We start from the raw sequence: 19,639 nt of genomic DNA on the forward strand, positions 1-19,639 counted from the left end.
CTGAGCCGAAGGCAGACGCTTAACGACTGAGCCACCCAGGCGCCCCTAAGCCATTTTTGATCAAACTGAACTTGTCTGCCTTTTTCTTCGGTCTTAAAGCTCCTTCGGCCTTTGGAGGTCATTTTGCATATACCCTCGTTTCATGGAATACTTGCCAATGATTACTTTAGGAATGGGCATGTGGTCTGATTCTAGCTAATGAGACAGGAGGGAAGTCTATCAGGAGGCTCCTAGAAAGAGACCCAGGGGGAACTAGCAACTGTCTCTTCTGGATGTTGCTCTGTCTCAGTACGACACACCCAGGACTACTGTAGCCAAACTGCCACCAGCCTGATAATAAATAGGACACCAGGAAGCAGAGCAGAAACAGAAAACCTTGATACCATGGAGTTGTCATGTTAACTGTCCCCGATGCCCCAAATTGCCCAGAACCCGCATGTTGGACTTCTAGCCTCTAGAACCATGAAAAAATAAATTTTTGTTTGCCATCCAGTCTGTGCTCTTTTATTGTGGCAATCCAAGCTGACTAACACAAGCACCTTTTGCGTAAATGTTAGGATTTGATTAGTGATGTTCTTTTTTAAATTTTATTTATTTATTTCTCTTTTTTCTTTTTAAAGATTTTATTTATTTGACAGAGAGACATAGCAAGAATAGCAGGGGGAGTCGGAGAGGGAGAAGCAGGCTTCCCACTGAGCAAGGAGCCCCATGACCTGAGCCGAAGGCAGACGCTTAACGACTGAGCCACCCAGGCGCCTCTCGATCAGTGATGTTCTGAAAGCATATTTATGCTGTTCCTCGCAGTAGCTTTTTTTTTTTTTTTTTAAAGATTTTATTTATTTGACAGAGAGAGCACAAGCAGAGGGAGAGAGAGGGAGAAGCAGGCTCCCTGCTGAGCAAGGAGCCCGATGCGGGACTCGATCCCAGGACCCTGGGATCATGACCTGGGCTGAAGGCAGCCGCTTAACCAACTGAGCCACCCAGGCGTCCCAATCGCAGTAGCTTTCAGAATAGTCTTAACCATCATGTTAACATACTGCCTTAAAATATGTTGAAAAATTCTATGTTCTGATTTTCTATTTCTGCATAACAAATCACCCTACACCTTAGTGGCATAAACATCACAACCATGTTATGATGCTCACAGATCCTGTGGGTCAGGAATTCAGAAAGGGAACAGAGAAGATAGCTGGTCTCTGCTACGGGATTCCTGGGGCCTCAGTTAAGGAAGACTCAAAAAGCTGGGGATGATCTACTGGCTAGGGGCTGGGACAGCGGGTTACCAGAGATCCACTTCCAACAAGATAGCTTATTTACCCACATCAGTGAGGCCCTTCCGGGACTGAGGACTGCAGGACCGCCCTGTGGGCTAGTCACATGACTTCTCCCAGCAAGGTGGTTGAGTTGCTTGAGTTCTGAGAGAGACCAGAGGGAGTGATTCAAGACAGCAAGCGTTTTAAGAGACCTTTTTTATGGCCGAGCCTGGGAAGTCGTATAGCGTTACTTCTATAGTACTTTATTGGCTGAGGCTCTCACAAGCCCATTGAGATTCAAGGGAAAAGGACATAGATCCTCACTACTTGATAGGAGACCATGGGAGGAAAGTAAAAAAAATTGACCTTTTTTTTTTTAAGCACCACACTTTTTTTTTAAAGATTTTATTTATTTATTTCAGAGAGAGAATGAGAGAGAGAGAGAGAGCATGACAGGGGGGAGGGTCAGAGGGAGAAGCAGACTCCCTGCCAAGCAGGGAGCCCGATATGGGACTCCAGGATCATAACCCAAGCCGAAGGCAGTCGCTTAACTGACTGAGCCACCCAGGTGCCCCACCACACTCTACTTTTAAAGAATGCTCAGGAGAGCAACTGATTTCTCTGCTCCCTTCCAGTTATGGGGCTAGCTAAGGCGATGATACAGAAGATGGAGTAAGGCAGTCATGGGGGTAAGCCTGGTGAGGGGCACAAGTATTAAGGATGACGGCTATGCTTTTGACCTGAGAATCTGGATAAACAGTGGTGCTCTTTGTGAAGACAGAGAAGAATGGAGTGGGTTTGGAGCAAAAGATCATCTATCTGGTCTTGTATGTACTGAGTCTGACATGCCTGTAAGAGCTCCAAGAAGAAATATTGAATAAGCAGCAAAATATTTAGCTCCAGAGCTCAGAAGTGGTCTGGGATGGAGATATAAATTGAGACTCACTGGCATATAGACAGCTGGTAATTGAAGGCTTGGGCTTCATTTTTTGAGAGGTCTCATTCTTGTCCTGTGATCAGAATGGTATTCTCTTAAACAATTTACATGCTTAATAGTCATGCTTTATCTCTCAGGCAAATAAACTGCCTCTTAAGATGTTTTGCTGTGATAGCTATCAGTGAGTGACCTAGAGTACCTCTAAATGGCGTACAAATTCAATTTAAACACTGAACAAATAAAAACATTCACCAACTAGACCCACTCTAAACTTGAGGATCTACGTAATTGAAAGGATCATTATAAGTACTAAGTTGTCCCAGTCACCAACGGCTTTTTTGCCTTCTCAGGATCTGTGTCAACCTTTACTTTTCACCTCTATATATCTAACCTAATACTCCTACATTTGATTCTAATATGTTTACTTCACATTTGCTGCTATCTCCTTTAAATAAAAACATTTTGTGGATTAAAAAATAGATACAGTACTATTGCTTAAATGTGGTGGGTACCTTTATTACTATTCTTTAAACTATATGTATCTTATATATACTCTTTTGTATGAGTGATACATTTCATAATAAAAAAACATTTTAAACCACTCTCAGTAGCCTTTAAATCTGAATAACCTCAACATTTTTATTTGCAATGAATGATTTAAGACTGTGTCTACTTTATGAAAAAAGGATGTTAGTAAAATTATAGGTATTTATTATCACCACCACGAGAATGTTCGAAGTCTTGGATATGTGAGTGATATAAGCTTGAACAGATGCCCAGCAAACAATAAAACATGACATGGCATGTTTTATTAGCTTGTTAATACATGCCTTGGGTGCAATGTGAGGGACAGGTTGTGAGTAAATGTACCAATGAAATATACCCCAGAGTATCTTAATGCTTTTATACAGCACTCACTGTTTCACTTCTAAATCTCTTAAAATATTTGTTTTCTTTTAAAGATAGTTTTTACACACACACACACACACACACACGGGATATTTTTAACTCCAAAGAAAGGAAAATAAAGTTTTCCTATTTCTAATCTACAAAAGAAAACTTCCAATATGAACTCCCTTCCACTTTGAAAAGGTTAATTAGTTTCTTGGAACTCAAACTCACTGATTCTTTAGTTAACCTCCCTTGCCCACCTTCATCCATTTTTATGGGAAGAGTCTGCAAAACCCTGGGTTTCCCACATTATTTTGTGCTTCTGTTTGCACATTGCACAGTGATGTCTCCGTAAGAAATACTGTACTCCTCTCTGGCCACCTGAGGATGACTGTCATCATGAGCAACATGGTTTTAACTATCACAACGAAGAAGTTCATGACCAACTAACTCCTTCAGTGGAAACAAATGGTCCTTGATTGTCCTTCATCCTAGGAAGGCAACAGTAACTACGAAAGAAATTTAGGGGAAACTTGCTAAAAAGTACAAGACCACACTGGATGTCATCTTTGTATCTGGATTCAAAGCTCATTTTGGTGGTGGCAAGACAACTGGCTTTAGCATGACTTACGATTCATGAACCCAAATACAGACTAGCATGATGTGGCCTGTTTGCAAAAGAAAAGACCTCAAGAAAACAGTGAAAGGAACAGTGATTGTTTAGATTTTTCATGAGGATTAATAAGCTCTAAAAACTTTAAGAAAAGCACAAAAAACCCCACCCCACTGTAGATGCTTCACGAGCAACTCTGCCATGGCTTGCCTGAAATTCCAAGTACCAATTCTCTGCTCTCTTCAGCCTGAGGAGGGTTGACAATCCAGTTACTTAGCTCCTAGCCCTGCAAGGCAGGGCTTGGGTCCTCAGGCTAGAAGCCTCCAGTCAACTGCTCCAGTCCGAGCCCTCATGATGGGTTTGGTCTAGACCTCCAGGTCCCCATAGACTGTCTGGCTCTTTCTGACTCCAATCCACTATTGGTACAGCTACCCTAAACTCAGTGGCTTCAAAACACTCATCATTTGTGTAGGTGTCTGTGGATCAGCTGGATTCAGCTAACCTAGGCTGGTGGCTCTGCTTCTCACTGCATGTTTCTGGGTTGGCTGGAGAGGCTCTGTTCCAAGTGTTTCTCCTTCTTGTTCGAGAAGTCTAGCCAGAACGAGCTTTCTCACAGTGATCGCAGAAGCCTAAGAGAGCCTCCTAACTGGCCGAAGCAAGTCAAATGGCTGGGTGCAGAGTTCAAGGGCATGCACGTACACCCTGCCCACAGTGAGAGAAGACTGCAGTTAAATGGCAAAGGACGTGGAAACATGTATTACATTCCACAATTTCTTTGGTTCAGAATTCAGGAATGGCTCAGCTGGGTGGTTTCAACTTGGGGCCTCTCATGAAAGACTAGAAATACTATCACCTGCAGACAAGGAGACTGAAACCAACCTGTACAAATACCTTATATTTCTAATTACTGATTACTTTTTAAAACATATTTTTGGGCAACGCAGTACATTTTACAGGAAAATGCTATTTAGAGGGTACTAGGCATTAAAACAAAAGGCTGAGCTACATAAAGAACAGGTTAAAACATGATGAACGTTGACTCAATTCCACAAAATACACAGTGAGACAGTAAGAAAGCAGGAGACATAAACCGTCAATCACTTAATAAGTTGAGAGAGAATACCTGCTGAACTCCTGGGCCCTTACCCTACATGTGTTTCCACTGCCAATAATCTTGTCTGTCGCTTCAGACCCATGTTATTTCAACACTCTTCCAGCTGGCCTCTCTACTTCTAATTTCTTTGGCTTCCACTTGATCCTATTCACAGCTTCTACAAGAATCTTTATCATAGATCTTCTCATTGTATAAGATCCTATGGTGCGTTCCTCTTACTATTTTAAATCCAAATTCCTTCAAGATCTACCCTTTGACTCATGGATCCCTTTTAAAAGGATCACCTTTCCTAGCAAGGCCCTTTGCTGTAGCTCCAACTAGAACTGTCTCCACCTTAGTTCTCAACACATATGTACCTGATTCGTCCAGCACAGCTGCTAGCACATAATAGTTACTCAATAACATTTGTGGAATGAGCAGGCCTAGAATAATAACTGGGTAACCCTAAAACAAAATGATAAGTTCCTCGGTTTTAGTTGAGCCTGCATCCAAGGCACGCGCATGCTGGTATCATACGTATTTTCATACTACCGGTCTGTCTCGTGGCGCTCACCTCCCACCACTCTACTATTCGTCCACTGGGCGCCAGCTGGGTAGGCCTTCCTTCTGTTCTGTGGATACATTACGCTGATTCCTCCTCCTTCAGGCCTTTGCCTGAGTTGCTCCCTCTTCCTGGAATGCTTTTCCCTCTGTTCTTTTTTCACACAGTTAGCTGCTTTTTGTCATTCAGATCTCAGCTTGAAAGTTACTTCCTCAAAGAGAGGACTTCTATGAACATCCAGTCTAGAGTAACTCCCTCAATCCCTCACTATCACTTCTCCTTATTTAGTTCTTTGCTGTACAATTGTAACTCTCAGTTACTTCTCTTGGTCACTTATGTATATGATTGTTTAGAACTGGCCTCTCCACTAAGATGTAAGCTCCCTGAAGGCAAAGATGTCTTATTCACTAGCACTTGCATTGCTAGTGTCTGCCAAAGCCGATGCTCAAAATGTATGTTAAATGGATGAATACACTATGCCAACGCTCACAGCCAACTTCCCCATCCCAACAAATCCCAACAACTTCGAGTTCCTTTCTACTCTAACTTCTAAGACTCAACTTAAAAGAAAATTACCTCCTCTAAGAAGCTCCCTGAAACAGTGTTAACTTAATGCTGCACTTTCTCCTCCATATTTATCCTGTATAACATTTTCCATGTGGTCTTATGGGTAAATTGCTCTCCAGTGATTTTCTGTGCATGTTTTTCCTCTAAGCTATGTATACCATCAGGTCCTTGAGGGCAGGCCTGTGTTTTTGGTTGTAGCTTTGTTTTGAATAATCCAGTAGCACTCAGCGTGCCATTGTGCACACAGCAGCAGTTCAGTACAAGTTTACTAATAAGCACTTTATCCAAACTGCCTAATCTAGCTCTACGGCTAATGTAGGATTCATGATAACAAACAATTCAACCAGAATCCAATGTGAAACACTTTACCTAGATTTCCCAAGTTCAATCTCTTTATTATGTTGAAGTATCAGGAGATAGAATTTTACTCTTTCAGTTTCCATCAAAGAGAAGTATCTTCACTGAGATATAAATTACTACACATCCTCTGATTTCTGAGTAGATGTGGGGAGAACTGGCTGTTTGCAATTTTCTTATAAAAAAGATTTATTTATTTATTTATTTATTTATTTATTTATTTATTTTTTAAGATTTATTTATTTGAGAGAGAGAGAGAGAGTGAGAGAGCACGTGCGAGTGAGGGGACGGGCAGAGGGAGAGAGAATCTCATGGAGATTCCCCGCTGAGTATGGAGCCTGACAGAGGGCTCAATCACACAACCCCGAGATCATGACCTGAGCCAAAACGGAGTAAGACACTTAACCAACTGGGCCACCCAGGCACCCTGGCTGTTTGTAATTTTATGATGAAGCTGTTTTTTGTTTGTTTGTTTTTTTTTAAGATTTTATATATTTATTTGAGAGATAGAGAGAGCAAGAGCTAGAGAGTACAAGTGGGGGAGAAGGAGAAGCAGGCCTGGGATCATGACCTGAGCTGAAGGCAGCTGTCTAAGCGACTGAGCCACCAGGCACCCCTATGATGAAGCTATTATTAACCATATTCATCAATGGGCCTATCACATATATCCCTATTTGTTTAATTTCAGGAAAAAATATCTATACAAAAATTACCTGTGGAATTAATAATCAAATAATGACAAATTCAGAACCCAACATATTTCTCTTTCAGTCTTAGTTGGGAAGAAACAGTGTCAAACTCAAAGTCCACTTACAGCATATCGTGGTAGTGCTGACTACAATTTCAACTTCCTTTCCATATTCTCCATTCTATTTTTATTTTCCTAAACTTTCTGTTTCTTTGCCTAACCAAACTCATTTACCTATAAGTCTACAAAGAGGAATTCCCATATTACCTCTCTGGGGCTCTTAACTCTTCCATCTGGAGAGTCTGCCAACAGCTCATTAATCTGATTCATCTAAATGCATCTACTTCTCTCTATAACCAAGCCTCTGTTATGTCAAATCTGTCATCATTTTTTTTTTTCCCGGTAAACCAGGTGCAAAACATTGGAGCCATTTTTGATTTCTTAGTTTCATGACTGAAGTACACATGGCAATAGACACACTAAAATAAGCATGTAGGGTACCAGCAACACAAAGGCACCATAAAAGTTATAGGAGGAAAATATTATATTTGTTATTTTTTTAAAAAGTCATTACAACACAAATCAAAAAATAAAGTCATGAGGACTGGCCCTTCCACCACGATGGAGTAGCAGACTGGATTTACTCCTCCACCTGAAACCACTAAAACATTGGACAAAATATGTGAAACAAGAGCTTTAATACATTGGAAATCAGGCAACAAATGACCATGATCTCTGAGAGATGGGAAGTAAATGAGTCTTATAATTGATCCAGCCGATTGCTGGAGAGAATGCCAGGTCACAGGAGAGCCTAACAGTCAGTCTCCTTGAGTTGAGGAGATGGTCCAGTGTGTCTAGAGAGACCAAAGGGATTCAAATTAGGGGTTAGTGGGCACAGGGCAGATTACTCAAGATAAGAGAGCTGCACAGAGAGCTCTGGAGATGTACAGAGGGTTTCCCTGAAATCTTCAGCATGGGTGCAACAACACTGTCAAAGTCTAAGGAAGAATCATACAGAAGGTATAGAGAGAACAATCCCTAGAGCTCACACAGGGCTGGAAATAGTCCCTGTTCCCACCAGCTGGAGTGGAAAACCTCATAATTCACAGGATATCAGTAGAGTACTCAGAAGGGTTTTGCCTTAGAGGTGGGGAAAATTAGTCCCACACTAAATGCTATTCTGGTACTGCCTAACAAAACTTAAAAGTAAGACCTGAAAAGATCAAACTTTTTCCAGTAACTTAACTGAATTCTAGAAGAACACTCAAGAATATCTATAGAGATGCAAAAATATCTGGAACCCAACAAAATAAAATTCACAGTGTCTGGCGTCCAATCAAAATTAACCAAGCATGTAGGGGTGCCTGGGTAGCTCAGGTGGTTGAGTGTCTGCCTTCGGCTCAGGTCATGATCCCAGGGTCCTGGGATTGAGCGCCGCATCGGGCTCCCTGCTCAGCGGGGAGCCTGCTTCTCCCTCTCCCTCTGCCTGCTGCTCCGCCTGCTTGTGCTCTCGCTCTCTGTCAAATAAATAAATAAAATCTTAAAAAACAACAATGGCAACAACAAAAACCAAGCATGCAGAAAAAAGGGGGGGGGCAGGAAAACACAATGCATAATGAGAAAAATCAGTCAATTGAAATCAACTCAGAAACAACACAGATGATAGAATTAGTAGACAGGGATATTAAAACAGTTTTCGTAACTGTGGTCCATATGGTCTAGGAGCTAGAAGAAACACTAAGCATGTTAAATAGAAACGTGGAAGATATAAATTGGTGAACTTGAATGAACACCAATAGAAATTATCTAAAATGAAATGCAAAGAGAAAAACACTGGGGGAAAAAAAAAGAATACAGCATCAGTAGGCTCTGGAATAACATTAAACAAGCTATTACACAAGTAATTTGAGTCCCTGTGAGAAGGAGAGAGGACAGAAAAAATATTGAAGAAATAATGACCAAAATTTCCCCAAATTTGACAAAAACAAACTCACAGATCTAAGAGGCTTAATGAACCCCAAGCACAAGAAACATAAAAAATATGACACCAAGGCACATCATAATTCAAATGCTCAAACTGATGGCTAAGAGAAAATCAGAAACAGCATGAGAAAATTTAGACACATTATGTACAGAGGAACAAAAATAAGGACGGCGGCAACTTTCTTGTTGGAAACAATGTGAGAAGACAAAGAAGCAACATCTTTAAAACACTGAAAGAAAAAAATTTGTCAATCTTGAATTTTATATCCAGTGAACATATCTTAAAAACAAGGTCAAAATAAAGATGTTTTTCAGACACAAAAGCTGGAAGAATTAATCACCAGCAGACCTGTACTATAAACAATGTGGAAAGAAATCTTTTAGGAAGGAGGAAAATAATACCATATGGAAATCTGGATGATTGACAGAAAGAAATGAAAAGCACTGAAGATTTAACTATGGGATAAATATAAAAGACTTAAAAAAATTTAAATCCCTTTAAAATATAATCGAATGTTTAAAGCAACAGTAACATGGTATTGTGAGATTTATAATGTATATGGAAGTTAAATATATGAGAATAACACAAAGCCTGAGAGGGAAGAAGTAGAAATAACCTTTTGTAAGCTTCCTACCCTATAAGTAACAGTATACTGTCACTTGAAACTAGACTGTGATAAGTTAAAGATACATATTATAAACTCAGGAGTAACCACTAAAAATGTAGCAAAGAGTTGTAGTTAACAAGTAAAAAAGGAGGCAAAATGGCATTGTAAAAAATAATGTAAGAGAAGGCAGATAAAGAAGAAAAGGGAAGAAACAACAAACTGGATAAATGGCAAACAAATAACAAGATAGCAGACTTAAACTCAACCATATCAATAAACACATCAAATGTAAATGATCTAAACACACAAATTAAAAGGTAGAGATTGTCAGACTGAATAAAAGAGCAAGATCCAAATAAATGCTACATATAAGAAGCCCATTTTAAATATAAAAACAGTACAAGGATGGAAAAGATATACCATAATTTTAATCAAAAGAAAGCTGGAGTGGTTATATTAGTATCAGATAAGGTAGAGATCAGGAAAAAAAAAAAAGAAAAAAGAAAAAGCAACATAAAGAATATTACTAGGACTAAAAAAAAGGTCATAAAAAAAAAGATAATGATAAAACGATCAAATCATCAAAATAACATAAGGATCCTAAAGGTTAATGTGCCTAAAGCAGGGCTTTGAAATACATGATGGAAAAACTGATAGAACTATGGGGAGAAATAAAAAAAAAAAATCCACAATTATAGTCAGAGACTTTAACACCCTTCTCTTAGTAACTGAGAGAATGAGCTGAATGAAAACCATTACAGATATAGAAGACTTCAATGACACTATCAACCAATCTGACTTAACTGATATTTACATAACACCGCATAAAGAACAGCGTGAACATTTACCAATATAGATCATATCTGGGTCATAAAACAATACATTTAAAATAATTCAAATATAAAATATGTTCTCTAACCACAATGGTATTATAAATCAATATAAATATATTTATATAATATAAATCAATAACAGAAAGACACCTGGAAAAATCTGAAAACACTCAGAAACTAAATAACAAGGGTTTTAAATAATCTACGAGTCAAAAAAAATCAAAAGAGAAATTAGTAAGTAGTTTGAATTGAATGAAAATTTAAAAACAATGAAATTTGCGGGATGTTACTAAAGTAGCACTCAGAGAGAAATTCATTGCACTAAATGTCATATTAGAAAAGAAAACAGGTCTTGGGGCACCTGGGTGGTTCAGTCAGTTAGACCTCTGTCTTCAGCTTGGGTCATGATCACAGGGTCCTGGGATCGAGCCTCATGTTTGGCTCTCTGCTCAGCGGGGAGCCTGCTTCTCCCTCTCCCACTCCCTCTGCTTGTGTTCCCCCCGCCCCGTGTATCAAATAAATAAATAAATAATCTAAAAAAAGAAAAAAAGAAAACAGGTCTTAAATAAATGATTTCAACTTAAAAAACTTTAAAAAAAAAGAGGGAATAAAACCAAAGTAATCAGAAGAAAGAGTATAGAAAGGTGAAAAAGATAGAAAGTCAGTGAAACCAAAAGCTGGTCCTTTGAAATCAATAATATTGTTAAGCCTCTTGGCTGGGGGTGGGGTGGGGGGGGAGGCGGCATGTGACTACCAGCATCAGAAATGAGAGGAGTGACATCACTATAAATTCTTCATATATTAAAAGGATAATGTGGGGATATTATTAAGAACTTTACATTAATAAATCTGACAACTTACACAAAATAAACAGTTTCTTTATAGGACATAAACTACCAAAGTTCACTCAAAAAGAAACACATAACCCTAAATAGTCCAATAGTTTTTAAAGCATTAAATTTGTAATTAAAAAAAAAAAACCAAACCCAACATTCCCACAAAGAAAGGTCTGATGGCTTCACTAATGAATTCTATCAAACAATTAAGGAAGAAATAACACTAATTCTACAAAAAAAAATTTCAAAAAAATAAAAAAGGAGGGGTGCTTGGGTGGCTCAGTCAGTTGGGAGTCTGACTGTTGGTTGTGGCTCAGGTCACGATCTCAGTTGTGGGACTAAGCCCCGTGTTCAGCTCCATGCTCAGCATGGAGTCTGCTTATCCCTCTCCCACTGCTCCTCCCCAACAAGTGCAAAGGAGGAAATATTTCCCCATTTATTTTGTAATAATATCGATGCAAAGATTAACAAAATTTTAGCACATCATATTCAACAATATAAGAAAAGGAGACTGCATCAAGATCACATGAGGTTTACTCCAGGAATGCAAGGCTGGTTTAACATTTGGTAATCAATCAACTAATTCACCATATTAATAGACTAAAAGAGAAAACAAAAACAAAAAAATATGATCACCTCAATAGGTGTAGAAAAAAATTGTCAAAATCAACATCAATTCCTGATAAGAACTCTCAGGAAACTAGGAATACAAGGGAACTTCTTCACTAATCAAGAGCCTCTATAAACAAAAACAAAAACCCACAGCTAACATCACACTTACTGATGAAATACTGAATGTCTTCCTCCTAGCATCAGGAGCAGGGCAAGAATGTCCATTCTCAGTACTTCAACACTGTTGGGAGTTCCAATTGTTGGATCTGAGATTTTGCTTTACCTTACATACAAACTAATGAGTTAGCCTGTGACTGTTTTAGGGATGCTAACAGAAGACACAAGATTCCTGGATCAGAGACAATGGCCTTTATTATTCATGGCACAAGAAGCATGTACATCAGCATATTTGTGTTGGCTACCCTTGGTCCCAAGTCCTGCAGGGGCAACAATGTGGGCTCAGATGGAAGCTATGCTTCAGTAGATTTGTGTTATAGCTTAAAAGAAAGCCACTGAACTTTGGGGATTACTGCTTTTATAGCAAGCAGTAAGCAAGCCTGGTTTTTGGAGTAATGGATATGTTTATTATATTGACTGTGATGATACTTTCACTGGTGCACACATATATCAAAACAGATTGTGCAATTTAAATATTTGTAGTTTACTGTACATCAATAAAGCTATATTATTTATTTAACAACTATTTTGGGGCTACTACTAATGTGTTAGGCACTGTTCTGGTATTGGGAATACAATGGTAAACAAAATCCCACCTCCCATAGGGCTTATATGTTTGTTGGAGAAACCATAAGAAAAATATCAAATGGTTACAACTGTGTTAATAAGATAAAGGGAATTAAGTAGGGTGGCTACTTTGGAATGGGTGCGAGGCTCGTCTCTGAAAAGGTGATATTGATGTAGGTATGAATATCAAGAAGGGCTAACTATGTTAAAGTGGAGGAAGAATACCCCTAGCCCTTATTATATTAGCTTTCCAATTCTTTTCATATACCTCTAATCTCCCGTAAATCATCATAATGACCACTGACGAATTAGCTTTATTTGATCATGTAATTCCTTTGTTTAAAAATCTTCAATCCCTCTTTTTTTTTAAAATTTTATTTATTTATTTGAGACAGAGAGAATGAGAGACAGAGAGCATGAGAGGGAGGAGGGTCAGAGGGAGAAGCAGACTCCCCGCTGAGCAGGGAGCCCGATGCGGGACTCAATCCCGGGACTCCAGGATCATGACCTGAGCCGAAGGCAGTCGCTTAACCAACTGAGCCACCCAGGCGCCCCTTCAACCCCTCTCTTATCTCAAATACTAAAATCTGGTTTTAGCTTTATATCTGGCATTGCAAGTCTTCAAGCATGTGGCAAAAGCTACCTTTCCAGTATTCTTATGATTCCTTTATTCTAACATGGATGAAGCCCTGATCTTAAATATGCCTCCTGACTTTTGATCATGCTGTTTCTTCTGCCTGGAAAGCCATCCTTCTCCATCAATAGACATCCTTCCCATCCTTAAATGTCCACTGCACATTCTCCTTAATGTCTTTTCTGATTTCCCCAACCAGATGTGACTTTTTGTTCAAATTTCCCTCCTGTTATGTTTTTCAATGGACAAAACTCATCTTGCTCATCTTTTTATTGTATTTTAGAAGGTGGCACTGGGCTTTGCAGGTAGGAGCTAATCTATACCTTCCTGGTGGACTGAATTATCTTATTTTTATATTTTATTTGAAAGCTGCTAAGGGACTAAAGGAAGATAAGCATTAAAAAAAAATAGAGAGAAGTTATCTTTCCTACTTCTCTCTCTCTCTTTTTTTGAGAGATTTATTTATTTGAGAAAGAGAGAGAGAACACAAGTTGGAGGGGCAGAGGGAGAGGGAAAGAGAGAATCCCAAGCAGACTCCATGCTGAGTGTGGAGCCCAATGGGGGGGCTCAATTTCACAACCTTGAGACCATGACCTAAGCCAAAACCAAGAGTCAGACGCTCAACCAACCATGCCACCCAGGTGCCCCTTTCCTACTTCTCTTAAGAGAATAATCTACTGAAAGTATAATATATGCTTGGAAAAAAATAGAATGGATCTTTGTAATTTTAGTGACTCTGTTAAAACCAGTGCTTTTCCAAGAGAACTGGATCCTCTTTAAAACCCTCTCACTTTCCTGAGACTGGAGCCAAGCCAACATGAGCAGAATCTCTGAAGATAGGAAACAGGTGTGCTGTTCCCCATTTCAACACCAAAATGAGTGTTGTAGAGGACCTTGACCGGATTCTCAAAGAAGGAATAGGAGCAGGTGGGAAATAAATACAGAATCAGAAAAAGAGTGTGTAGGGGTCTCTAAGACCACCCCAAGGTTTGATGCCTTGTTAGGAGGACTCACAGGACTCAACATATAGTCAAACTCACAGTTTATTATAGCAAAAGGATACAAAGCAAAACCAGGAAAGGGAAAAAGGTACATGAGATGAAGTCCACAGAAAGCTGGGCACCAGTTTCCAAGAATCCTCTAGCAGTGGAGTCACACAGGATATGAGTGATTCCTCCAAGAATTAGCACATGTGATAACATATATGAAATGCTGTCTACCAGGGAAATTCATTGGAGACTCAGCGCTCACTTTTTTCGTAGGGGTTGGTCACCCCCTGTCTAGCATATACCAAAATTCCAGACTCCCAGAAGGAAAGCAGGTATTCAAAATAAACCACATTGTTTGCAGAAACAGTTTGGGCACAGTGAGCCTCACTTATCAGTCAGATGACGGTAGAGACACTCCTAAAATCCAAGTTCCCGGATGCCAGCCAAGGGCCAAGCTTATAAGCAGGCTTTCCTTTTTTTTTTAAAGAATTTATTTATTTTAGGGGGGAGGGGCAAAGGGAGAGGGAGGGAGAGAATCTCAAGCAGGCTCACCCCTGAGCACAAGCCCAACTCGGAGTTCCATCCCACGACTCTGAGATCATGACCTGACCTGAAATCAAGTTGGATGCTTAACTGACTGAGCCACATAAGCAGGCTTTTCTAAGGATAGCAAACTTTTTCTGCATAGGAATATACTGAAAATATTCTTACTGTTGATTAAAAAAAATCTTACTTTCAGATTTTTTTTAGCAAATAGTGTGAAATAGGGCAGAGTTAGATACACTAAGTTCATCACAGTATTGTTTAAATTCATGAAAAAAGGGGCACCTGGGTGGCTCAGTCATTAAACGTCTGCCTTTGGCTCAGGTCATGGTCCCAGACTGAGCCCCGCCCGCATCAGGCTCCCTGCTCAGCAGGAAGCCTGCTTCTCCCTCTCCCACTCCCTTTCCCCTTTCTTGTGTTCCCCCTCTCTCTCTCTCTCTGTCAAATAAATAAATAAAATCTTTAAAAAAAAAAAATAAAGTCATAAAAAAAAGAAAACAGGGTATCTAAAAATTGTGAAATGGTTCAGTAAATTATAGTATAGTAGTAGGGAGAAATATTAAATAGCCATTAAAATTAAATTTTGAAGACTTTTATTTTATTTTTATTTTTTAAAGATTTTATTTGTCAGAGAGAGAGCACAAGCAGGGGGAGCGGCAGGCAGAGGGAGAGGGAGAAGCAGGCTTCCCGCTGAGCAGGGAGCCCGATGCAGGACTCCATCCCAGGACCCTGGGATCATGACCTGAGCCGAAGGCAGATGCTTAACTGACAATTTTGAAGACCTTTAATAACAAATCCTGGGGAATAAATCAGAACAAAAACTTTTATAGAATAACAACTCTAAAATGGGAGAAATACAGAATGAAATCTAGAAGGAAATACAGTGAAGTATAATCATGATTCATTTCTGGGGAATGGCTTATATAAAATAATTTTTATTTTCCTCTTGACCTTTTACTGTGCTTTCAATTTTTATTTAATGAACATGAAGATACTTTTCTAATTAGAAACAAGGTATAAGATAATTACATTAAAAAGATTTTAGATATAAAGGTCTGTGTAAAATATTTAGTGTGTACAGTGAGCAAAATGAATACAATGTACAAGGCAGAACTTGACTGGGGAATTCTGAGAATGGTAAACAACCACTGCATTTAAAAGGCAACTTTTCTATTTAATCTGCTTTTTTTCAATTAGCTAACAACAACAAAAACAGGTAGAGGGAGGGGAAAAATTACAAACACTAAAGAAAGCACAAGGAAAAAATGGCTCACACACTAGCAAACACAAAAATAAAAATGTTATTTTTCTTTTCCTTTTTTTAAAGATCTTATTTATTTACCCAACAGAGAGAGACACAGCGAGAAAGGGAACACAAGCAGGGGGAGTGGGAGAGGGAGAAGCAGGCCCCCTGCTGAGCAGGGAGCTGGATGTGGGGCTTGATCCCAGGACCCTGGGATCATGGCCTGAGTCGAAGGCAGACACTTAACGACTGAGCCACCCAGGCACCCCAAAAATGTTATTTTTCAATGGCTAGAACAAAGGATGAATTTCCAAAATTACTTCGAATGTTTTACATGATCACAATTTACCTATGACCTGTCAAGTATTCCCGACACAAGTCACCTCAATTTTCATAGTTTAAAGGAGGATTAGGTAATTACTCTACAAACTCCTTCTGGAGAAGGTGGTTTTGAACATGTTCAGTTATAATTCCCCTCTATTTGCTTTTAAAGCATCTACCCTGGTCACAGAGCTACGACTCCACAGAAAGCTATTTTTGTACTACCCAGGTTCTCCATCACTGCATTAAGTCGCCATATAGAAAACAGACTGCTATTGTGTTCTCTTCTCCCTAGGGAGATGAAATGGTTTGCAGCTGATTTTAAATCACAAAGCAATTCTTTTGTGTGCCGAATTGGCCCACGGCTACTGAGGTTGTGCCACTCACTTCCCACATGACCTCCACTTGCGGCTGCTTCCCAATCGAGCCAGAACAGGAAAACCTTGAAGGCTCTCCATGTGGGGCAGTGCTCTCTCTGCCTCTGAAGTGAGTTCTGGGCCAAGTCCGAAAACCCAAATTCTGAATTGCCATCGCAATGGCCAGCACACTTAAGAGGAGGGGGAAAAAAGCCAGAATTTTTCTGGTTAGGAAGGGAAATGTGGTTAACCGAAATTGGACCTGGGGCACAAACGGAGGCATCGAGAAGCTCTCCCGCAGCTTCGGTTCAACTATGCATTCTGCTTCCGTTATGAAACAAAACACAACAGAAAAAACACAAAACCAAAACAGCTCTTTAAATGGTTTGGCTATATTCAGAAACGTAATTGCTTAAAGAAGGTCTCTAGAGCTTTAAAGGGCTGTGTTTGAGGGGATGGTAGGGAAAGAGGGCAGATGAACAAAGCATTGCTACAGATTCTTCTGAGTGAAACTAGCTAATCAAAGTCAGCAATTAGTGCTTGCTAAGGGGCAGTGCACGTATGATCAACAGGTCTTCAAAGACTTTTGTCGCTTCCTCTTTTCTGTCTCCCAGGAAGAAACAGATTATGTGGGACTTTGGAGTCAAAAAACCTGGGTTCAGATCATGTCACTGTGAAACATGCATCAACAAATAGTTTCCAGACACTCTGCTTTCCTGCCATTTGTCATCCCTGAATTTCAGGCTTTTCCTCTGTAATATGGGCATACCAACACATGTCACCCTTGTCATGGGTGATTGGATAGAAAGAGAGTATGAGCACACGATAAAGTGCTAACTAAGCATTTATTATTGTTGTTGCTGTGAGGTCTGCCTGACATATAGAAAGTACTTAACAAATGTTCACAACATTATTATTATTATTTAAAGATTTTATTTATTTATTTGACAGAGAGAGAGAGAACAAGTAGGCAGAGAGGCAGGCAGAGAGAGAGGGAGAGGGAGAAGCAGGTTCCCCGCTGAGCAGGGAGCCCGATGTGGGGCTCGATCCCAGGACCCTGGGATCATGACCTGAGTCGAAGGCAGTGGCCCAACTGACAGTCACCCAGGTGCCCGTTCACAAAATTATTAACAAATTAGGCTAATTATAGTGGACAAAGAGTAAGAGTGAATAAATAATAAATCAAGAACTGTAAAACCAGTAATAACACTTTTGTCTAAAAATTATGTTAACTGTAAACTATTAATACCTTATATGGACCTAAGTTGAACATCTTGGAACTATCCCAGGGGAGAGCAATGCTTCAACCACCAGAAGAGGTCACTATAATCATCATACGTGGTGGGATCTCAGGTATGGCACAGGGAGGCTAACAAATCGGGTTTCATTAATGTATAGAGGCAAAAAGTAAGAGGTGAAGAGTCTGAGCTCTGAAGTTCAAATCTCAACTAACAAGTGGTATGACTGTGGGCAAATATTTAATCTTTTCTAAACCTCAGTTTTCACATATGTAAAATGGGGAAATGGGGAAGCAGTAGTATCTGCTAGCAGGATTTCTGTGAGGATGAAATGAAGAAACACAGATGAATTACTTGCCATGGTGTTATGTGCTCAGCTATCACCATCTTCGTTATACTATATATGAGGCAACTTTTTATGAGTGGAACTAGACCAGGAATCCTCCATTTTACAGTCTGCTATTAACCCTTAGCTATGGTAGTGAAGTTTGCTAGGTTTTTGAAAAATGCAACAAAGGGGGACCCACTGTGGTCGTATATCCTGTTAGGCCCCCACATAGCACTATGCTGCTTAGGTGAAGCTAGATATGCCTACTGGGAACTGTGGTTCCTTGAACCAAATGTTAGCAGACGTTCAAGGTACAATTCTTCATATTTTACTTACCATTCTCTGAACCATCCAGAGTCCCTGGGTTATACTTCTAAATTTCTTACCCAAGTTGTTCATGCCCTATGTTTCATTTCCAGTAAAATCTGTCTTTCTTTTTTCAAATGGAAATGTCAAAAAGCCTAAGATGTGCACACGTGCATATTTTCTCTAAGTTGCAGAGAGTGAAATCTTGCTAATACAGATGCTAAAGAAGTTAGAATAATGAAACACCAAGATAGGAATCCCGTATAACAGTATATACCATGGTAAATGATGGTGGTGGTCAATGAGGCAATTGCTTCACATTCAATATCCTACTGAAATGAAGTAACTTCATTTTAAAGAAATAAAACCTAACCCATAAGATGTCCTGTTAAATGAGTCAAAAACCCTTAATTCTAGATCTATATAATTAATCAAAATGATCCAATTGCACAACCATCCCACTTCTTATCACAGAGAATTTAATAATGCAGTACGTTCTGGATCTTGGATATAAAAGACCTTCCTGCCTCATGCCCCCCAAAAGTCGTCTTCTTCAGACTAGGTCCACTCTGCGGGGACGTGGGAGGCCCCTTCCTCTGGGGGCGAGGCTGGGCCCAGCCACCTCAGCGCAGGCTGCTTGTCTAGCCTGCCTGCCCGGTGACGGTGCTACTAGCCAGCCAGCAGCATCCTGGGCTGCTGCAGACTGAACAGACTGTGAATCCAGCCAGAGGATAAGAGGTTGTTTTAATTGGCCAAATCTGCTATGTACTAAGCGTATGGCCATGAATTTGTAGCCAAAACACTAATCTAAAAAAAAATGTCATGTACAATTTAAACACAAAACAAGAAAGACATTTTCGCTCATCATTTCTACTTTCGCCACGAGGGTTTTTAACTCAACATTTTAGAATGAATACCAAATCCTTACCTTTGCTGAAGTAGAATTTTCATGGTATACTCCTTGTACCAAGTCCATAAGAGCACTTGCTAAAAGTTCCACGACCTAAAAAACAATAAAAAACATGAAGAGAAACAGTTATACAATTTTTGCCCCCATTTCTACCTCAGAATGCCTCAGAAGGCTTAGTAGCAAGGCAGTATTTG

At 39.7% G+C, this 19,639-nt stretch overlaps 1 protein-coding gene across 1 annotated transcript in view; it reads right to left on the reverse strand.

Annotated features, from left to right (window-relative positions):
• The window catches only part of PDSS2 (decaprenyl diphosphate synthase subunit 2), a 248,986-nt gene that overhangs the window by 62,604 nt on the left and 166,743 nt on the right, over positions 1-19,639 (reverse strand). The window contains exon 4 of the mRNA XM_034991728.1: positions 19,464-19,538. Within this exon, the coding sequence (XP_034847619.1) occupies positions 19,464-19,538 (75 nt within the window). The remainder of the gene's footprint in view (positions 1-19,463; positions 19,539-19,639) is intronic.

The sequence above is a fragment of the Mirounga leonina genome, unplaced genomic scaffold (genome assembly GCF_011800145.1).
Source record: "Mirounga leonina isolate KUSES-001 unplaced genomic scaffold, KU_Mleo_1.0 Mir_53, whole genome shotgun sequence".
Taxonomy (NCBI): domain Eukaryota; kingdom Metazoa; phylum Chordata; class Mammalia; order Carnivora; family Phocidae; genus Mirounga; species Mirounga leonina.